Source organism: Benincasa hispida, chromosome 12 (genome assembly GCF_009727055.1).
Source record: "Benincasa hispida cultivar B227 chromosome 12, ASM972705v1, whole genome shotgun sequence".
Lineage (NCBI taxonomy): Eukaryota > Viridiplantae > Streptophyta > Magnoliopsida > Cucurbitales > Cucurbitaceae > Benincasa > Benincasa hispida.
The window spans coordinates 64,331,314-64,351,152 of record NC_052360.1 but is presented as its reverse complement, the minus strand read 5'-3'; the positions used below and the strand labels follow the sequence as shown (position 1 = coordinate 64,351,152).

Sequence of the window (19,839 nt, the reverse complement as noted above, 5' to 3'; positions counted from 1 at the left end):
CTAAAAACTCAAGAACTAAATGGTAATTTTTTCAAAAAGTTAAAAATTTTCATTATTGTTATTATATGGAGGAAAACTGTTTTAACGGTAAATACATTTTTTTGACTTTTTTTAAGGTTGAGGGGTACTAAATATGAATGCAACTTAACGAGAACAGTACCAACATTTGTTCATATACTAACGATATTGTTATATTGTAACGATTTTTTTTTTTTAAGTTTAATGAATAAAACTTTTGAAAATTTCAAAAAAAATTTAACCAAATAACTAACTGTGTCCATAAAAAACTAACGATAAAAATATTTTTAAACTTTTTTAAAAGTTTGAGTTAATTGAATTTAAAAAAGTGTCAGGATATTTTTTATAATTGACAAAAAAAACTTTGTTTTTCTAGCAATATATTGTGTCAATCAAAAACTAACTATAAGGATATTTTTAATTTTTTTTTTTAAAGTTTGAGAGTTCATTGAATTTTAAATAAGTATAAAGGGTATTTCCAATAATTAATTAAATAGTTTCTTTTTTACAATATGTGGAATAAGGGAATGGGACCATAGAATTTCCATTAAATGTGATATTTTAATAAGGATTTCCAAGAAAGCCATAATTAGAATATGATAAAAGTTACTTTAAAAAAATAGTGTCACATCATATTATTGTACTTAGAAATGAAATCACTATCATGGATTAAATAGGAAATACATAAACAAAATAAAGAATGAATCTTTTCTCTTTTTCAACTTAAAGTGCCGTTTTAATTATTTTTCGTACGGATCGAAGTAGAGGGATTTGAATTACAGATCTCGTAATTATTGATACACTCATATGTAAATTAAGTTATATTCGATCTAACAGTATTTTTAAAATTTATGAGTAAAAAATAGGAAAATTTTTATAAATAAAAAAATCCCAAAATTATTTACACTTTATAGCCAAAAGTTCCAAAAGTGTTGTGTACTTTTAAAACTTTTTGCTATAAAATGTGACTATTTTTAAATATTTTTTATATTTAAAAGGGTCCCTAAAAAATAGTAAAATTTCAAAGACAAAAATTAAAATTTAATAAGGACGATAACTTTATTTTTTATATCATAGTTATACATCTTATATTTTAAATTTAATAATAATTTTTTTTAACAATATGTGGGATAGAGAGATCGAACATCTGATTTCGATGTTATTGTATATATTTGATGTTTATTGAACTATGCTCATTATGACTTATATTTAATAATTTTATGATATTCATGACATTTAAATAAACTTTTCTCTATATAGCCCTTTAATTAATTCTGAAGAAGACCATGAATGATGAATATAAATAATTAAGGATGATAAATTTTTATTTAATTTAAAGGGTAATCTCGTAATATAATAAAATCATATGCAATCCAACATATATTTATGTACTTTGTTTGTTAATCAATCATTAAATTCGGTTGTAATCACTTTATTTATCCAAATGGAATCCATAATAATTCCTTCAAATCTAACAATGAATTTGGTTCATCACAATTGAAAGTTTGAAAATATTGGCATAATTATAGTCAAGAAGAAGTTATTCATGCATGAAGATGAGCATAATATATAAAGACTATATATGTGTCACATGAAAATTATTTCAAGTATTCATTGAATATAATCAAAATTTTGATGATTAATTGTTGTATTTTCCTTTTTCAATCAATCTTGAAAAATTTTAAGGTATGTAAATTCTTTCCTAATTTTGTCCAATCAAAGGAATATATCCTTCATTGCATTTCTTAGTACTTTATTCTTATTTAGAAAGAAAAAATCAAAATGAAAATGCCCTTCTCCATTCCTTTTTCATTTCTTATATATCCCAAAAAAAAAAAAAAAAAAAAATCCCCTTCCCCTTCTTTTTTTTTTTTTTTTTAAACCAAAAAAAAAAAAAAAAAAAAAAAAAAAAAAAAAGCAAAGTTAGGCACCAAACCCTACCACTAAAATTATGCATTATTCTCATATATTTATGTTTCATTAATTCCTTCTTTAAAAAACATATAAACGCAATCTCACCCAATTGAAATATTAGTTTTTTTTTTTTAATTAAAAGCAATAATGGAGAATAAGTTCATATTTAGGTAGAGGGTAACATAGTAATGTTAAAAATATAGATGCCAAAGCTTTGAAAATGAAATTATGTCTATTTTAAGAAACCTTTTTTTATATTAATGTTTGGTTGTGAAAAAAATACAATTGAAACTATATATATATATATATTACATAGAAAGAGATATCTATGTTTGTGATATTGTTGTAAAATTAGTTGAAACTTCCTCCTTTGATCATTTTTTATATTAATGTTTTGTTGTGTATTTTATATGTCTTGCCTTTTTTTTATACAAATAAAAATTATTAAAAAAAAAATTTCATGCCCTAAAATTTGCATGATGTATTAATTTACCATTCAACTTTTTTTTTTTTTTGTCAAAACCAATTTTGGTCACTCAATATTTATATATATAGAAGTAATAATTTAGTTCATGAAATTAGTTTGTAACTATGCAATCCTCAGTACTTCCAAATTTATAATAATTTAGTTCATAAATTTACATATGTAGATTAATCATAAATTGATCTTGGACAGGTTGATCATAAATTGACTAAGGATAAAGTTTCTTTGTAAGTTAAATTATAGAGATTAAATTGTTACAAACTTTGAAAATATAAGGACTACATTGTATTTTATTTATCGGAGGTTTGAATTTTTGGATGAGATTGTTTATTCAAAGAGAGTGTAATTTTTTTTTTATGGTCAGCATATAAGGGCATATTTGTTCGTATTTTTTATTAATTAATGTGTAGCTTAATTAAATATTATACATTTCGACTTTTTTTTTTTTGGATAGAAATTGGGTTTAGACATTTTTCCGAGAATACCTTTAAAAATTAGACATTTCTCTGATCACCCCATATTTATATTGTTGGAATACTTTGAATTTATTATCTAGCGCTTCGAACAACTTACTACAGGAGTCTACGATTATGACTCTAAGGTTTAAAGGAGTGCACTATATAAACTCTCTAAACCTAGAGGTGTCATATCTGTACTCTGTAACATTCTCTCTAATAAAATTATTCTCTCTGCCCAATGGACATAATTAATAAATTTTTAGTGAATCACGTAAATTTATGTGTCGGTTATTTGTTCTTTTACATTTTTTGTATTCTTTACTAGTCGATTTTGTTACATACATACATGTTGTTAGGACCTATTGTAGATGGTCCTAACAGCTTTGCCCATGGCTCAACAGCCGAAGGCCCAATGGGCACAAGTTGCCTAAAATAGTAAGAAAGTCCAAGGAACTTTTCAATATCTAGTCGAGGAGCCTAACCGATTACCTTAAACATTAAGAAGGATCTCAAGTCGACCATTAGTAGTTCGAATGAGTTAAGAACCTTTTGTAATTCTAATCGACTCAACATCGAGCCTTGATACATTTGTCAGATGACAAAAATATATAAATAGCATAGAGACTCAATCCTCATCAAAGGTGCACAATTAATATTACGAGTTCTACGCTACTTTGATCTAATATTGACTTAGAGCATCGAAGGATGTTGGACTTAGCACCACATTTATGAAAGTATTTCTTTGTACTTTTATAAGTATGCCGACCGCAATAGAGACCTTAGAGCCAACTATTAACTCTACTCGATCGGATTTTTACGAAATAAATTAGAGAGAAAAGTCCAACACTTGAATTCTTTATTCTAACAATAAAATTAAAAAGACGCTGCCCTAAAGCGAGAGTGAGATTATATCATTTTTTCCATGTATCAATTAAATTAATCATATTTGTATAAACTGTAAAGCAAACTATTTCAGATTAGTGAGCAATTATTCTTACTATTGAAGATCCTTTATTTTGTTTTTCTTATTAAATACTTGAAGATTCTTTTAAATTAATAAAACAATTATATATCGAGAGAACAAATAAAGTTTTTTTTTTTTTTTTTTTGATGAAGAGAACAAATAAAGTTTCTAGAAACACTTCTATTTCCATCCCAACACATATTCTCTATTATTCTTTAGTTTTATTAAAAATTGAGAGAATATATTTTAATTAACATCTTGCAAATAATTTACTAAAAGGAATAAACGTAAGTTAATAAAAAATAAATTTCAATTACACACTAATTATTCCAGCCACTATATATATACGCACACACATATAAACCTACCTCCAAAAACCCCAATTAACATTAATTTTCTCTCGAAATCTTTAGTTTATAACTCTCCATATAATATGTCTGGCGTTTGGGTGTTCAAAAACGGCGTCGTTCGGCTAGTGGATAACGCCGGATGCGATAAGGCGACGGACGGCGGTCACCGGTCGAAACTCCAGCGGAAAGCGCTGGTGTTCAGTCCGACGGCGGAGGTGATGACGTCATACGCAGCGTTGGAACAGAAACTGATGACGTTGGGTTGGGAACGTTATTATGATGATCCAAATATGTTGCAATTCCACAAGAGATCAACGGTCCATCTTATTTCTCTCCCAAAAGACTTTGGGAAATTCAAATCCATGCATATGTACGATATCGTCGTCAAAAATCGAGCCCATTTTGAAGTTAGAGACACCTAACTCATTTAAAATTTTAAAAAATAACAATAATAAAATAAATTTAAAAGAACTATTACAAAAAAAGAACTCTACTTTGAGGTTTTCTGGAGAAAAATATTCAATGGGACTGTTACAATTGGATGCTTCGCAAGGGTCAACTATTGCATGTAAGTTCATATGCTTCGTGTGATTTAGATTTGTCGGTCGTATTGCTTTGGTCGTTGGATTTGGATTTAATGGTGTGAGATATGTGTCTCTTTGTAATGAGTTTTTATATGAATATATGTATTTTAAACGGCTGAATTATGTTTAAATTGCTAGTGATAGTTGCTGATATAATATGATATGTATTTAATAAACTACTTTTATGTGGAAATTTTATGAATAAGAGATTTGATTATTTTGTTTGTTTGATAAATTAGTATCTCGTTTGATAACTATTTGATTTTTTATTTTATGAGTACGTTTTGCTCAAATAATGCTTTGATACCATATTAGTCTAGTGAAAGTAAATAGATTTTTTTTTTTTAAATAATGTTATTTTAATCATTATTAACAAAAATAGGTTGGGCGGATAATATTGACAAAAATAGGTTTTTTAATCGTATACCCGATACACGATTAGAACTAAATCGTGTACCCGGTACACGAGTGTTTGTGATCTGGTATGCACAAACTGCCAATGTGGCAGTCATGTAGCGTTAACTGAGTTAATTGTGTACCCGGTATACGATTACCCTAAGTAGTGGTCCCTTAAACGCCGTAGCACCTTCTTCTTCCTCTATCCAAAGCGTTTTCTCTTGTTGTTGTAGCCTCTTTTCTTCCTCCCCATTACTGTGGTAGCCTCTTTTCTTCCTCCATCCGGCCGTGAGCCGATCTACCACCCGTTGTCTACAATCTTTATCATTGTCCACCTTAGGTAAAGTTTTTTCTTTAATTTTTTCCCTTATATCTATTTGTTTATAAAAATGAGGATCAAGTTTGAAAAATTTATAGTTTATGGATCATTGATTAAATGTATAATCTTCATATATATATATATATATATATATATATATATATATATATCATTTTGTTTGCATTTGGGCTGAATTAAATGTATAGTTTATGGATCCATGATTTAAATGTATAATCTTTTTTAACTTAGAAATTAGATTTTGTTGGACTGATTTTGTTGGGCTATTTTTTTGGATGATTAAATTGGCCTATTTATTGGGTTGATTTAAAAAAATATATGTATTTGTTTATAAAAATGAATATTGCTTCATATATATATCATTTTAGCATTTGGGTTGAATTAAATGTATGATTCATGGATATACTATTTTGATTTTATTTGAGCTGATTTAAATGTATAGTTTATGGATCTTAGATTTATGTTGATATAAATTTTAATATTTAAATCTTATATGTTAACTTAGAAATTGAATTTTGTTGGGCTGATTTTGTTGGGCTATTTGTTGGATTGACATATTAACATATTTTCTTGTCAACTATAACCGTTGAAAAAATCATAATAAATATATTGATGCGTCCTGAAGATTTAGCTATTCTTGAACCCAGAAATGATGAAGACAATGATATTGATTTTCAAGTTGATGAATTATTTGGAAAAGATAGGAGTGAGGAACATGACCTTGAGTTGGTACCGTCGGATATGTTCACCCAAATAGATTGGGAAATTGCTTATTCAACATGTGAACGAGGGTCAACTTTGGAGGAAAGGAGTATATGGGTATATAATTCTAATTTAATACAGAAAGAAATGTTATTTAATACTAAAGAAGATTTACAGCTTGCTGTAAAAATGTATTGTGTGACAGAACACTATGAGATTATTGTAGTGGAATCAAATCAAGATATTTGGTATGTCAGATGCAAACAATGAAAGGATTGTATGTCGGTGTAAAACTCATGGGATGTTCGAAATCACCAAACTTGGAGGGGAACACTCATGTTTTTTTTTTTTCAGAATTGACACAAGACATTCACAGCTTGATTCAAATTTTATGAGTATCGAAATCCAAAATTTGGTTAGAGTTGATCCTGTATTTTCTTTCATTTGATGTTCCAGGTACGACTATTTTTGGTCGAGTTTTCCGGTCCTTCGATCCTACAAGAGAAGGTTCAAATATTGTAGACCATTATGAAACTCATCTCTACGAAAAGTATAAGAGGAAATTATTGACCGTCTTATCTATTGATGCAAACGGGCGTCGAATTCACGCGGAATATATATTCTACTGGCATGGACGACATAACCGTTGTGCACAGGGAGGAATAACAAATGGGCCAACTGTATCAGATGACAACTTTTCCTGGTACGATTCAATCACGAGGCGATTTATCACACCTAACGGCACTTACTATTACTACATGGTAAGAGATTTAAAATCAAACATTTTCTAAATATATGATATGAATATTGTTTAATATTTATTTTTTTCATCGTACAAAATAATTTTATCGGAGATGTACAACAATATTCAGTACAACACAACTTACCAAAGTTGGGTTCAACGTGTCACCAAACATTGGTCAACATAGAAAGTATTATTTTACAAACAAGACGACTCAATGTTGCTGACACTGATCGAAGACTTGTTCGTCGTAGACGACAACGATAATAGGATGAAGCTAATTTAGATGCACACGAAGACAACCCCATGTGTGGTAATTGCCAAGGGGTCGTTTTTAAATTCCATGTAAACTTCTATTTTCAAATTAAAGAACTAATTGTAAATCTTCTTCAGTATCATGACATTTTTTTTTATATGAATGCAAAATAATTATGTTTTAATTGTAGATTAAATATATAATTAAGTTTAATAATGAAGGAATTTGTGGACCCAGTTCTAAGGTCTTAATATTGTTGTACATCTCCGATTAAAAAAAATTAATTAATCAATCTATTTTCTTAAAAAAAAAAAAAAAAAAAAAATCGTGGACCCGATTCACAATTATTGTAATCGTGGACCGGATCCACGAGTCTCTCCTCGACGGGTCAACCAACTGAGCGGATATGGTGCTGATTGGATTAAATGCTAATCGTATACTCCGTAATTTTCTTTCATACCAAAACTACCTTATTTTTGTCAATACTTTCTATTCCCTCCTTTTTAAAAAAAAAAATGTTTTCCCATATACCCCATTTTTGTCAATAATTTGAAAATCCACAATATTTTTTAACTTGATCCCAGTAAATATAACAACATCTGAAATATTACTAATCAACCCAAGAAAATAAATAGGCTCAAAGATTACATGGAAGATACACGGCCCAAATACATAAATCTAAAATACAAATATACCTTTAAAAGATATTTTAACTTTCATGGTTTTTTTTTTAATTCACTTTTTACTAATATTAAANTTTTGTTTTTCTTATTAAATACTTGAAGATTCTTTTAAATTAATAAAACAATTATATATCGAGAGAACAAATAAAGTTTTTTTTTTTTTTTTTTTTTTTTTTTTTTTTTTTAAAAAAAAAAAAAAAAAAAAAAAAAAAAAAAAAAAAAAAACTAAGCTAGGTTTTGAAAACTATAAAAAAATATATATATTAAAAACATGTTTTTATTTTTAAAATACAATTAAGAATTCAAGTCCTTCCAGTTGAAAATTATAATAGAAAAATAGAAAAATAAGCATATATCTCTAAAAGAAAATGCGTTTTTTTAACTGAAATTTCATTAAACCAACTAAAATAATAAGGTCAAGTGCTCTCTTCGATGAGGGCAAACGAGAGCCAACACGGGTAACTAAAAGCTCGTTTGATAAAGTTCTCATTCTTATTTCTAGTTTCCTATTTTTAAGAACTAAAAATAAGAATATCTTTGGTAACTATTTCTGTTTCTTGTTTCTTGAAAAAAAGAAACGGATAAGAAACAGAAATAGAAACTTGTTTGATAATTGTTTCTTATTTTAATATTTTTTTAATAATATAAAATAACAAAGATATGTCATACATTAAACATCGAAAGAAAAGTGTATATCATCCTAATACAAATAAGCCTCGATGCATAACTATATCATTCAAATATTGCCCAAATTTGATTGACAATGTTATCTTTCACTTGAGTCATTTGTAAATTATTTCGACTAAAAATATTAGCAATGTCTTAAATTATTCGACTCATATCTAACTCAATTATACTATGCAAATTGTCTAGCAAACTCTGCATATCTTCACCCATCATATCTTCACCCATCTTAAATTGTTTTGTTGAAAAAGAACAACGAGAAATAGAAACTTGTTTGATAATCATTTTTTGTTTCTTGTTTCTTATATTTTTCTTTACTTTTTCTCTTATTTTATAGTTTAAATGTAAGTTAACTATGTAAAACAAAAAAATATAGCATGTATTAAAAAATAAAATGATACTTATAAAACATTTACATTATCAAATATACATAAGTTCCAATGCAAAATTAATAACAATAATAGAATAGTTTCTATCACTCATATGTTGCTAAAAATTGATTTGCAATATTATTTTTCACTCAAGTCAATTGTCTTAAATGATGTTGACTTAAATTCAAGTCATTTGTCTTAAATGATGTCGATTTAAATTCAACTCAATCATATTATTTGTAAATGTCGTAATTGTAAAATATTAAAGTGAACCTAAATGAATGTCTTAGTAAATAAAATTCATATATTGTAAAATTTCAACTCGTTTGGAATGTACTATAGATAAAAAAAAATAAAATTTATAATAACATATATACATGCATATTGAAAACAATTTTAATTTAAAATTAAAAATATTTAAAATATTTAAATGTACCTAATGAATTTTAAATTTTGGAAATATAAATATTGGAAATCCTAAAAAACAAAATTAAATTAACATATAAATACAAAAATTAAACAATGTAAAGAAATAGAAATAAAAATGTAAAATAAATATGGCAAAAGAAAGAAATCACTACAAGAATTTGTTTGAATCCCGACGGTCGCAAGCGTCAGGAGAAGTAAAAATTACCATTGGGCCAACCTTTTCCGACGGCAAAGAAGTCATTGGCAACACCATCGGGGTATCGTCGTCGGGGAAACCTTTCCCGATGGTTGGGAGGTTTTGCCGTAGGAAAAAAGAATTATCTCGATGGATAAGAATGGGGCATTTTTCCGACCATAAAGGAAGCCATCAGAAAAAAGGAATAAGGCCCGACGGTCGATCGTCAAAATTTGTAGGTTAACCCGACTCCCAACCGTCAAGATTTAATCTTTTGCTCGATGACAGAGCATCAGAATTTATGATCAGCTCGACGGTCTTCTAAACGGTCAAGATTAGTTTTTATCTCGACAGTTTTTGACACCGTCGAGCTTCTTAATTTCGGTCGATGGTGATGTAGACCGTCGGTATAGCTTTAATGCCTGAGAGCGATGCCTTTATACCGACGGTGCATAGAGACCGTCAAGATAGTTTTAAATCCATACGGTGTGTAGTCACCGTCAGGAGTTCATTGCCCGACTCCTTACTGTTGAGAGTTCTTGAAATAAACAAATAAACAAATTTAAATACCTCTTTAAATTTGTTTATTTATTTTTTTAGATCTGTTTTTTTTTTTCAAATGTCATGCCTGGTTGAATCTTATAAATATCAATCAACTAAATTAAGATTGCCAAAATGAAGTAAATATCCATAATAGATTAATAATATATTGAAAACCTTAATTCACAAGTTCTATAACATCCACAATTACACGATAACAATGTAAAACCTAAATACGCTTCTTGCCTAGAGATGTATCTTCAACAAAAATCTCTAGATACCTACATAATACAAATTTAAATAAGTTTAATGCTCAATAATATCTCAATCTCAACTAAACAAACCAAGTTACCTCAATCGAAAGAAACCTACAAACTAAGAACTCAATCATAAACAAACCAATAAACCAACTCAATCATAACTTAAACTTAACATACTTGTACTTAAATATAGATATGCAATCAACTGAAACAAACTAACTTACACAATCAAACTAACTTATACAATCAACCGAAACACCCCCCTCCCCAAAAAAATTATTCTCAATGGTAATAAACAAACTAACTTACACAATCAACTAAAACAAACTAACTTTCACAATCAACTAAAACAAACAAACTAACTAACACAATCAAACTTAAACACCCCCTCCCCCAAACTTATTCTCAATTGTAATATACAAACCATCTGAAACACCTATACGTTTATGTTATTACCATAACTGCAGGATAACAACACATACACAATCATCTAATTTAGCATAAAATAAAATTCAAACTCAACTTCAAGATAACAACATTTACTATACGCTTATGTTGTTATCATAACTGCAAGATAACAACATTAACTATACGCCTATGTTACTACCATAACTGCAAGATAACAACATACACAATTTTACAATTAAGTTTACTATGAAAGTCGAAGAGCTCCTACCTAGTTCGATCTATCTTTCATGAGTTGTAAGAGCATAGCTTTCATATCCTCCATCTCAGCTTGTCTTTTGGCGTCCTGTTCGTCCAATCTAGCCAATCTAGCCTTTAAGGATTCTATTTCTTGTTGCTGCTCCTCTATAATTCTTGATGAAGATGTACTGGGTGATGATCCCTTAGATTTTTTCACTTTTTTAACCTTCGGTGTCCTACCAAGGCCCACTCCTGGGCCCAACACCTGCTCATTCGCAGCATGATTAACAAATTATTGTATGAAAATTGTATATGAATAAAGTTACATTGAGGAATAAAAACTTACATATGCATCATTCGCAGCATGATTAACAAAAGAGTTATCACTCCTACAGTGTGTTTCACTAAATAAATCCACTAGGTCCATCGGTTCACCGCCAGGTCCTTTCTGTAAAACAATTCATAAGAAAATGAGACATTAAGATGAGTGTACTTTAACCAACTGTAAAAATTATACTTTATCCAACTTACCGTGGATTCTCTTATGCGTATAAAAGTTTTAGAACCAGCTGTATAAGTGTACTTTAAGACTGACCTGTTCCTCTGATTCGTCTCTGCCACTTTCTAAGAAAATGAGAAATTGAACTTCGTTAGAGTAATTGAAAAGAAAGTAAACAAAAAAAAAAAAACAAAAATTATTACTTTCCAGTCGGCGGATTCAAACTTGTTGCATAGAAAGTGCCAATCCTCTATGTTGTCCTTAAGACGATCAGGTAGGTGTGCTTGTGTCTCTTCAGGAGTTGCATATTTCTTATAGTGTTTGTGTAGTTCCCCCTATACTCTTTGAACGAATTTTTCATCTGTACATCGATGAAATCATTGACTAGTTTGCTGGTCAAGTCTAACACAAAATGATTTTGAATTAAGACAGAAAAGAAAAACTATTTAGTATGGAAGCTGATGCATAGATAATTTGTAAAATATAAATTGACCCATCTTACCAATAATCGACCTTTAACAAGCTCTCGTGTTTCTATTGGTACTTCTCTCCAAGATCCATAACGAACGGAAAAAGATTCCCGAACGTTGGTACCAATAGCATTGCTAAACCTCGTTGCATTGTTGCAAGTTGGTTTCTATCATTCAGGGTCAATCTCGATAGGAATTCTCCTAAATTGTTGAACATATTTATCCAGATCAACATTTCGAGAGTATCCACATCCAACCCTAGTAGTCGTATTACCAAAATCTGCAAAAATTATACGTCGTTAGTTTAATGAAACATTAGTTTATATAAAAATGTCACTCTAAAATAACCTGTATTATCTCCCACAGAGGATGATGCACCAATGGGCTCAGACTGTAAGAACTCCAGTATTGCCTCCTCATCAGTATGACCTACCATTGTTCTTGTGTAATCAATAATATATATGTTATACAACAATATGTAAGTTATGAAATGGAAAAGAAACAAGTGTTTAACGTACATGCTCATGGAGAAAATACGTATTTACATGCTTATTCTGTATCATTAAGATGTTCATCGAAACTCAAACTCTTATTAGAAGATGATTGAACATCCTCTTCCTGATCATTTATGAAGTCATCATCAACTCGCCGAATTATCCGTTCTACAACTGTAGGATCAACATCAACTCTACATAATCTGACATCAATTATCCGTTCCTCGTCATTTATGAAGTCATCATAAACTTGCTGAATTTTAACTATTTTAGAATCACTCCTAAATATATCCTTATTCCTCTTTTGATCCTATACAATTTGCTCTTATAAAAGTAGATCTAAGGGTAGAAAGGCTTGAGATGTTTGGAGATAGTTTCAAAATGCTAGTTGATGTCCTAGAGGTTGAAGCCAAATTATTGTAAAGATAACCAAATGATATACACTCAGATAGAGATTTACAGTTGAAGCGAAATTGATGACAAAATCAATGTTAGTGCTATCATTCTTATGATAGTGCTAGTTGAAGTCCTATCATAAGAATTGATAATATTTAGCTTCATATATGTATGAAGAATAGGTAGTTCAGAAACTAAAGAATACAGAAAACATCCCCTATTCTCAAAGCTAAACTATTTTATAGAGTTAATCGAATCACCCCATAAACTAACTCGAATATCATAAGTTGTTGACACAAATTCATTTAGCGAGAAATCTAGCAAGAGAAAAAACTACCATAGTCCATTGGCTATCTATAGAAACAGAGCAAATCACATGATACGGAATTGAATTGCTCTTTAGCTAACAAAGTACCCTCATTCTATGATCCACAACAAATCTACATTACAATCAACCATCTAATAAACAAAAACTCAACATCCAATTCCAACAAATTTATTTCTACTTAACAAATCACTAACATCATTACAATCAACCATTTGTTTATGGTAATACTCAATACCAAGAATACTAAGAATATCAAGTAAATAAGTAAAAAAGAGTTACCTTTCCGGTGAGGGGGAAATCGGAGATGGCAACGGACGGCGAGAGAAAAAACCAACCGGCGAGATGAGGAACCAACAAACGGCCAAGGAACGAATGGAGTTACCTTTCCGGCGAGGAGACGAATGGACAGCCAGGGAACAAACGGACGACTGCCAGAGGGAACGAGTGGACGGGAACGGTTGCCAGAGGGGACGAATGGATGGCAAGATGGGAACGAATGGCGACGGACGGTGACAGGAAGAACAACGACAAGAGGAAGAAGAAGAATAAGAAGAATTGGCGAGAGAGGGAAGAAGAAGAATCGGGGATTTAAATTTCATTTTTCCAGACAAGTGCCAATCTACTCCCATCCTCTAGTTCCCGCTCACTCTCTTCAACTTATTCTTCAATTAGCCCATCTTGGTCACTTTCTTCTCCATCGGTGACAACTTCTCCATTTTTTATGATCATGGTTCGCTTGTTTGGATAATCACGGCTAATATGACCAATTCCTTGACATTTCCAACATTTGATATCCTTATTCTTTTCTCAAACCTCTATCGATCCCTCTAATTTTTTCTTGCCTTTAAAGCTCTCGACCTTATCCTTCTTGTCAAACCCAAATTTTTCACTAGGCTTAAAATAAACTTTCCCAATATTTTCATTCTTTTGCCAAGTGTTAGTAGAAATAAAGTAGATTTAGAAGAAGCATACCCCTTGTTGTGCAACTTCTCCCAAGCTAATTACCCTTCAATTTTGACAGCAAGGTGTAACAATTCTTTCATGTCAAGGTAAGTTTACCCATCCACTTGATTGCCCAATTCTCGATTCATTCCTTCAAGAAGTCTAGCCATTGTATCCTCCTCATCTTCATCAATATTTGCTCAATTCATAATGGTTTGCATTTCCTTATAATAGTCATCTACACCTTTGGATCCTTGCTGCAAAGAATAAAACTTTTGCTTGAGTTCTCGAATGTAGTACTTAGGAATGTACCTTTTTCTCATTAGGACCTTTAACTCCTTCTAAGTTTCAATTGGCTCTTCGTAATTCCATCTTCATTCGAGTTTCAAGGATGCCCACCATACACTTGCATAATCAACAAATTCAGCTACAACAAACTTCATTTTTCTTTCCTCACTAAAATTGTGGCAATAAAAAACATGCCCAATTTTGCTCTCATATTGCAAATACTCCTCTAGACCCATTTCCCCATGAAAGGTAGGAATTGTAAGCTTCACTCCCGCTTAGAATTTTGCAGTTCTTGATTCATTCCTCCAAGATTTAGAGTAAGACTTTTCTCTTAGAATTTTGCAATTCTTGTGATAGAATGTGTGTGAGGCATTCAATCTAACCTTGATCAAGTTGATTATGGAGTGACTCAACTAGAATAAGATTTTTCAATCTTGCTTCTAGATCTTGATCAAGAGGTAATCTATCCTAGCCTATTCTCAGGGTTGAACTAAATCGTATAAGGAGGTGTTGATTTCTTAGATTCAAAGGTTCTAGATACATAATACCTTGGGTCTTTAGGCTGAGGGTTAGAGCTACCTTATCATTTGGTAACAGAGCATAGGTTGCATCTTTATAGAATTGATACTATTTTTCTTTGTTGTTTTTGCGTTTTAATTATATCTTTCAATTCTCTCCATTGACTTCCTTAAAAAAAATAGAATTTGTTCTTGAAATTATTCATGTAAATTGTGTGTTAAATCATGGATATTTGAACCAATTTTACACAATTGAGTTATAACATTAACTCTTTCTATTTTCTGTCATTTCTTAGGTTAATTGCATGTTCATTTGAATGTCTTTACAACTTTTTATCATTAATTGTTGAAGACTATTCAAATCTAAAACTTTTTAACTTCTTTCTGAACTTTCATTTTCTTTCTCAATGCAAACGGCCGAATTTGACTCTGTACCCTTCATATAAGTTTTAGATCAGCCTTGTATCTTGAATTTTTAAGAAGAGCATTTCGTCAAATTCATTGCAGAAGACCCTTTTATTTGTAATTCCAATTCTGTGTTCAGATTTATCTGAAAACTGCATTGTACTTTCCTTTATTTGTTTGTTCTTTTCATTGTTTTTCTTGTTCGATTTTGTTGTTATTTCCATAGTTATCTTGTCTTGCTTATATTAAATAACCTTCTATATCAGGAATTGCTTGCATAAACCTACCCAATATAATAATTTAGCCACTTTTTCAAATAGCCTATCTTTTATGTGCGTGAGTCTTCTTGAGTGAACAATCTATGAGTTGAGTATTTTGAGATCTATTCCTTTTCATTTAAGAGCATGTTTCATCAAAGAAGAAATCACCATGAGAGTACAATAGCAATGGAAGTTTTCAAAAGACTTTTCGCAATAGCTTGGCTGAGTTGCATTAAGCGGTTGTTTACCAATTTAAATTGACTCAAGAATTAAATTTGCGAGATCAAAATTTGAAAAATGTTAGTCTATCTACTTAAAGTACGCTCATTGTTATGGTAGAGAGTGATAAAGTTCAAGATAACATACCTTGTGAAAAATTAGTTGATTGTATTGTAACACCTAATATTAAAGTTCATGTTGATGTGTTTGAGTTAGAGGAAAAGACAGAAAAGGCCAAAACAAAAGCATGTAAATTGATTATAAAAGAATCTTGCGAGAAAAAGAGTGAGAAAGAAAAACATGAGGTTAATTTATGGCCTAGAGAAGAAAATGAGAGAAAAGTTGAAATGTGAGCTTATGTGAGAGGGCTAATGAGGTTAAATCTAATTTCTTGGTTTTAAAATATATATATATATATATATATATATTATATATATATATATATTATATATATATATATATATATATATATATATATATATATATATAAATTTTTTATTCTTTATACAAAAGAACTTGTTTTCTAATGAGTGAGTTCAAGCCATGTTTTTTCTAGAGTTTTTTTTTTTTTTTTTTTTTTTTTTGGGGAGTTCTTACAGGAGACCAAAACACTTACAAAGATGTTTGATTTGAAGATAGTTTCTAAAGTCAACAGTGAAGTACAACATATAGACTTCAAGGCCAAATCATTTAATGAGAGGCACAACTCCATATTTGCTTCAAAATTCAACCATGGCAGCAAGCATAAGGTGTTCAAAATGAGGAATTGGGCATGGAGACACTTTTGGAAGGATCGTTGTTATTTTCTGAAGAAACCCAAGTGGAGTTCCATCGATAACTTACTTATGAAAGTCCATGATTACAAGATTACTCTACAAGAGGAATGAGATGTGAATTACTGTAATGACCTGACCCCCTAGGACTAAAGTTAGGCTGCTACTAAATACATGCATGCATGAAACTTAAAACGACACCCGTTTATAGTGAATTAAATGCTAAATAAATAAGGTAAATTCAAAAAACCTTCATTAAATTCAAATATTAAAAAAACAGACGATAGGGTACCCATAAATCATAAATGATAATAAATAGGTTTGAAAACAAATCTTAATAGTAAGTTTCAAACATCAAGACTGAAAGTTTAAAAAAACATGAAAGAATCTAAACATCATGAGCGGAAGCATAAAGATGGTCCCCAGTGGCTCGTTCAACGATTCCTCTTGTCATTCACCAGTGCGTCCTTGCCCTAATCTAAAATATAAACATGAGAAATGGTGGGTATAAAATACTCTGTAAGTAACCCCCCTACTGAGGTCAGACTAAGCATTTATGTCAAATAAATGCAACATGAACTGAAGCTCTCTACTAGTGGGACATGAAGATTTTCCTTACATGGCTCACTCTTTTTCCTTTCCCCTAGAGTGTACCTCTTACATACACCCCAGGTCCTCTCTATGATTGTAGGGACGTGTACCTCTTTCGTACACATGGTTATGCATATACCTCTTTCGTATACACATAACCTACTGAATGTGTACCTCTTTCATACACATGGTTATGTATACATCTCTTTCATATACACATAACCCACTGAGTGTGTTCCTTTTTCGTACACATGGTTATGTATACACCTTTTTCGTATACACATGACCCACTGAGTGTGTACCTCTTTCGTACACCCCAGATCCTCTCTATGAATGTAGGGATGCATACCTATTTCATACACATGGTTATATATACACCTCTTTCGTATACACATAACCCACTGAGCGTGCACCTCTTACGTACACCCCAATACCCTTTAGGTATGTATCACTTTCATACACACCAGCCCTAGTACATCTCTTTCATGTACTAGTGCCCTCGGGCATGCATCACTTTCATACAGTCACATAGTCTGGAAAGGAAAAGAGATTGCATCTAACTTCATATTACATATAACATTCACTTAATCCTGAGTCCTCTAAAACCTTCTCGTCAACCTCATGTTAATTAACTTCAACATATGTATTTAATCTAGTTTTAAATGGATCAACTGTAGCACATCACTTTCATGCACTAAACCATGTAAACAAAAAATTATTCGGGATTTCATAATATATCATACAGACTACACATTCTCATAATAAATCGCATAACTATATAGATCAGCAAATATCTAATCCTCATCTAGCTTTAAGACATTCCATTAGAAGTGCCACTTAACTCATAATTTAAGGGTCATGTTCAATCATCATTTTAATATAACTCATAAAATTCTAAATCAAGCTCATACATAATCATATTCAGATATATTACCACATGTTCATATATCCTTCCTAAGTCCATTCAACTTCAGAACAATCAAAATTATCCTCGAAAATAGTTGTAGGATCCTTAATATTAAATATACAGTTTATCGCTTGGCACAAAGGCGATTCCAATAGTAAGATTACTTACCTCTGATCGAAAACTCTAGGAACTAGCAAACTTAGCCTCTTCCTTGCCCAATAAAATGTTGAATCAAACCAAACTAACATAAAAACAAACATTACTTTCAGTCTCTAAACACAGATTCAAAACCACCAATCCTAAACCAAAAGCTTTTCAACAACTTACCAAACAATCTGCGGGATCAAACTTAAAACTCCCAAACGAAAACACCAAGAAACCTCAAGATCCAAATCTATTGTCCAAACATCATGGGTAAATTTATATTAGGTTTTAGTCTATGGTTCGGTCAAACTTAAAGCGAGCAATCCATAAAACATACAACATACATAACAACCCAAACGAGTTTAGAGCCTTACCCTTCACCAAAATTCGTAGACTAGGCCTTTAGTTGGCTGGATAACAACTTCAATAATCTGAAACCTCGTACCAACATCCAAAATGCGATGAGTATCAACAAATCATCCTGAAAATTTAATGAGTGCCCAATAGTCCTCACAATCAAATCAATTAAAACTTACCCTTTATTCAAGATTCTGATAGAAACTCTTGGCAGTAGTGTCTTGGCTGAAGAAACGTTGATGACGGCAGTTGGGCACGACGTTCGAAGCATGACCGACGACCGAGTGGCTTTGGATTTGGTTCAAATCCGGGCAGATGGCTGAGAGAGAGAAATGGTTCGAATCTGGTTCAAATCCGACAACTAGTATAGGTCAGAAGAAGGCGGGGAAGCGCCACAACGCGCCTGGCCTGATGACGAGGGAGAGACGTGGCTGGAGAGAAGGCTGGCGGCTGGGTCTGCAAGAGGCGCGGCTTCGACTGGAAATAGCGCCACAGATGCGACGGTGCAGATGAGGCAGCGCGAGGCTGGGCGGAGCGGCGAGCTCAAACCGACAGAGGTCTGGACGAGCGATGGAGGAGATCGGGGCGGCTGGGCGACGGGCTGAAGGCGGCGAAAAGGAGAAGAAAATTTCAGACGGGGGGTGTGTTTCACGTGTGAAGAAGGAGAAGAAGAAACTTTTAAATAATAATAATAATAAATAAAGAAAATAATTATTTTAATGAAAGAAATAAAATAAAATAAAATAAAATAAAATTTTATTTTATTTCATTTTATCCTTTCCTTCAATACACAAATATATATAAATATATATTTTTAAAACTCTTCCCTTTTCTCTTTAAATTCCAAAACCAAAATCAAATCAATCTCCCAAAATTTTAAAATTTTAAAATTTTCGGCATTAACTAAAAATTAACTTTAAATTAAATCAATGCGACATAAATCCAAACTTTTCCTTTAAACAAAACTGAATTTCAAAATGAGCAAAATTGCCCTCAAATTTTACGAAAATTCAAAATTTGAATTAGGAAAACTTGGGACGTTACAATTACTTTTTCAATGGACCTAAGTTTTATCCATTTGATGTAGAAGATACCTTCAAATTCAAGGACGAATCCTTTTGAAGAAGGGGAAGATGATATGGTTCGAGACCAATTAGATGCATTAGTAAACTTTAATTGTTTTTAATTAATTTTCAGCATTTTAGTTTAAGAGTTATTTGTTGTCTTTAATTAATTTCTAGCTTTTAAGTGTTAAA

General features: G+C 31.0%; 1 protein-coding gene and 1 long non-coding RNA gene across 5 annotated transcripts; one reads left to right on the top strand and one right to left on the bottom strand.

The window, feature by feature from the left end:
• Positions 1-4,217: 4,217 nt before the first annotated feature.
• Positions 4,218-4,990, top strand: LOC120068018 (flowering-promoting factor 1-like protein 1). Its single transcript, XM_039019684.1, has one exon. It carries the CDS (start codon positions 4,272-4,274, stop codon positions 4,608-4,610), a length of 339 nt encoding a protein of 112 aa, XP_038875612.1. The 5' UTR covers positions 4,218-4,271; the 3' UTR covers positions 4,611-4,990.
• A 5,233-nt stretch (positions 4,991-10,223) lies between these two features.
• On the bottom strand, positions 10,224-19,253 carry LOC120092496. Of its 4 annotated transcripts, XR_005486049.1 has the most exons (11): positions 18,763-19,253; positions 18,601-18,657; positions 18,410-18,476; positions 18,251-18,323; positions 12,310-12,390; positions 11,994-12,241; positions 11,695-11,893; positions 11,524-11,616; positions 11,339-11,440; positions 11,024-11,257; positions 10,224-10,368 (listed from the first exon to the last, which is right to left on the bottom strand). It is a non-coding gene; the product is annotated as an uncharacterized LOC120092496 (long non-coding RNA). The 4 variants fall into 4 exon arrangements; XR_005486051.1 differs by lacking the exon at positions 10,224-10,368 and having other exon boundaries at positions 10,419-11,257; positions 11,695-11,883; XR_005486050.1 differs by lacking the exon at positions 10,224-10,368 and having other exon boundaries at positions 10,420-11,257; positions 11,695-11,852.
• Between the last annotated feature and the right edge of the window lie 586 nt (positions 19,254-19,839).

Coding starts and splice junctions, on each gene's coding strand:
- LOC120068018 (XM_039019684.1), top strand. CDS start 4,272: ATGTCTGGCGTTTGGGTGTTCAAAAACGGCGTCGTTCGGCTAGTGGAT.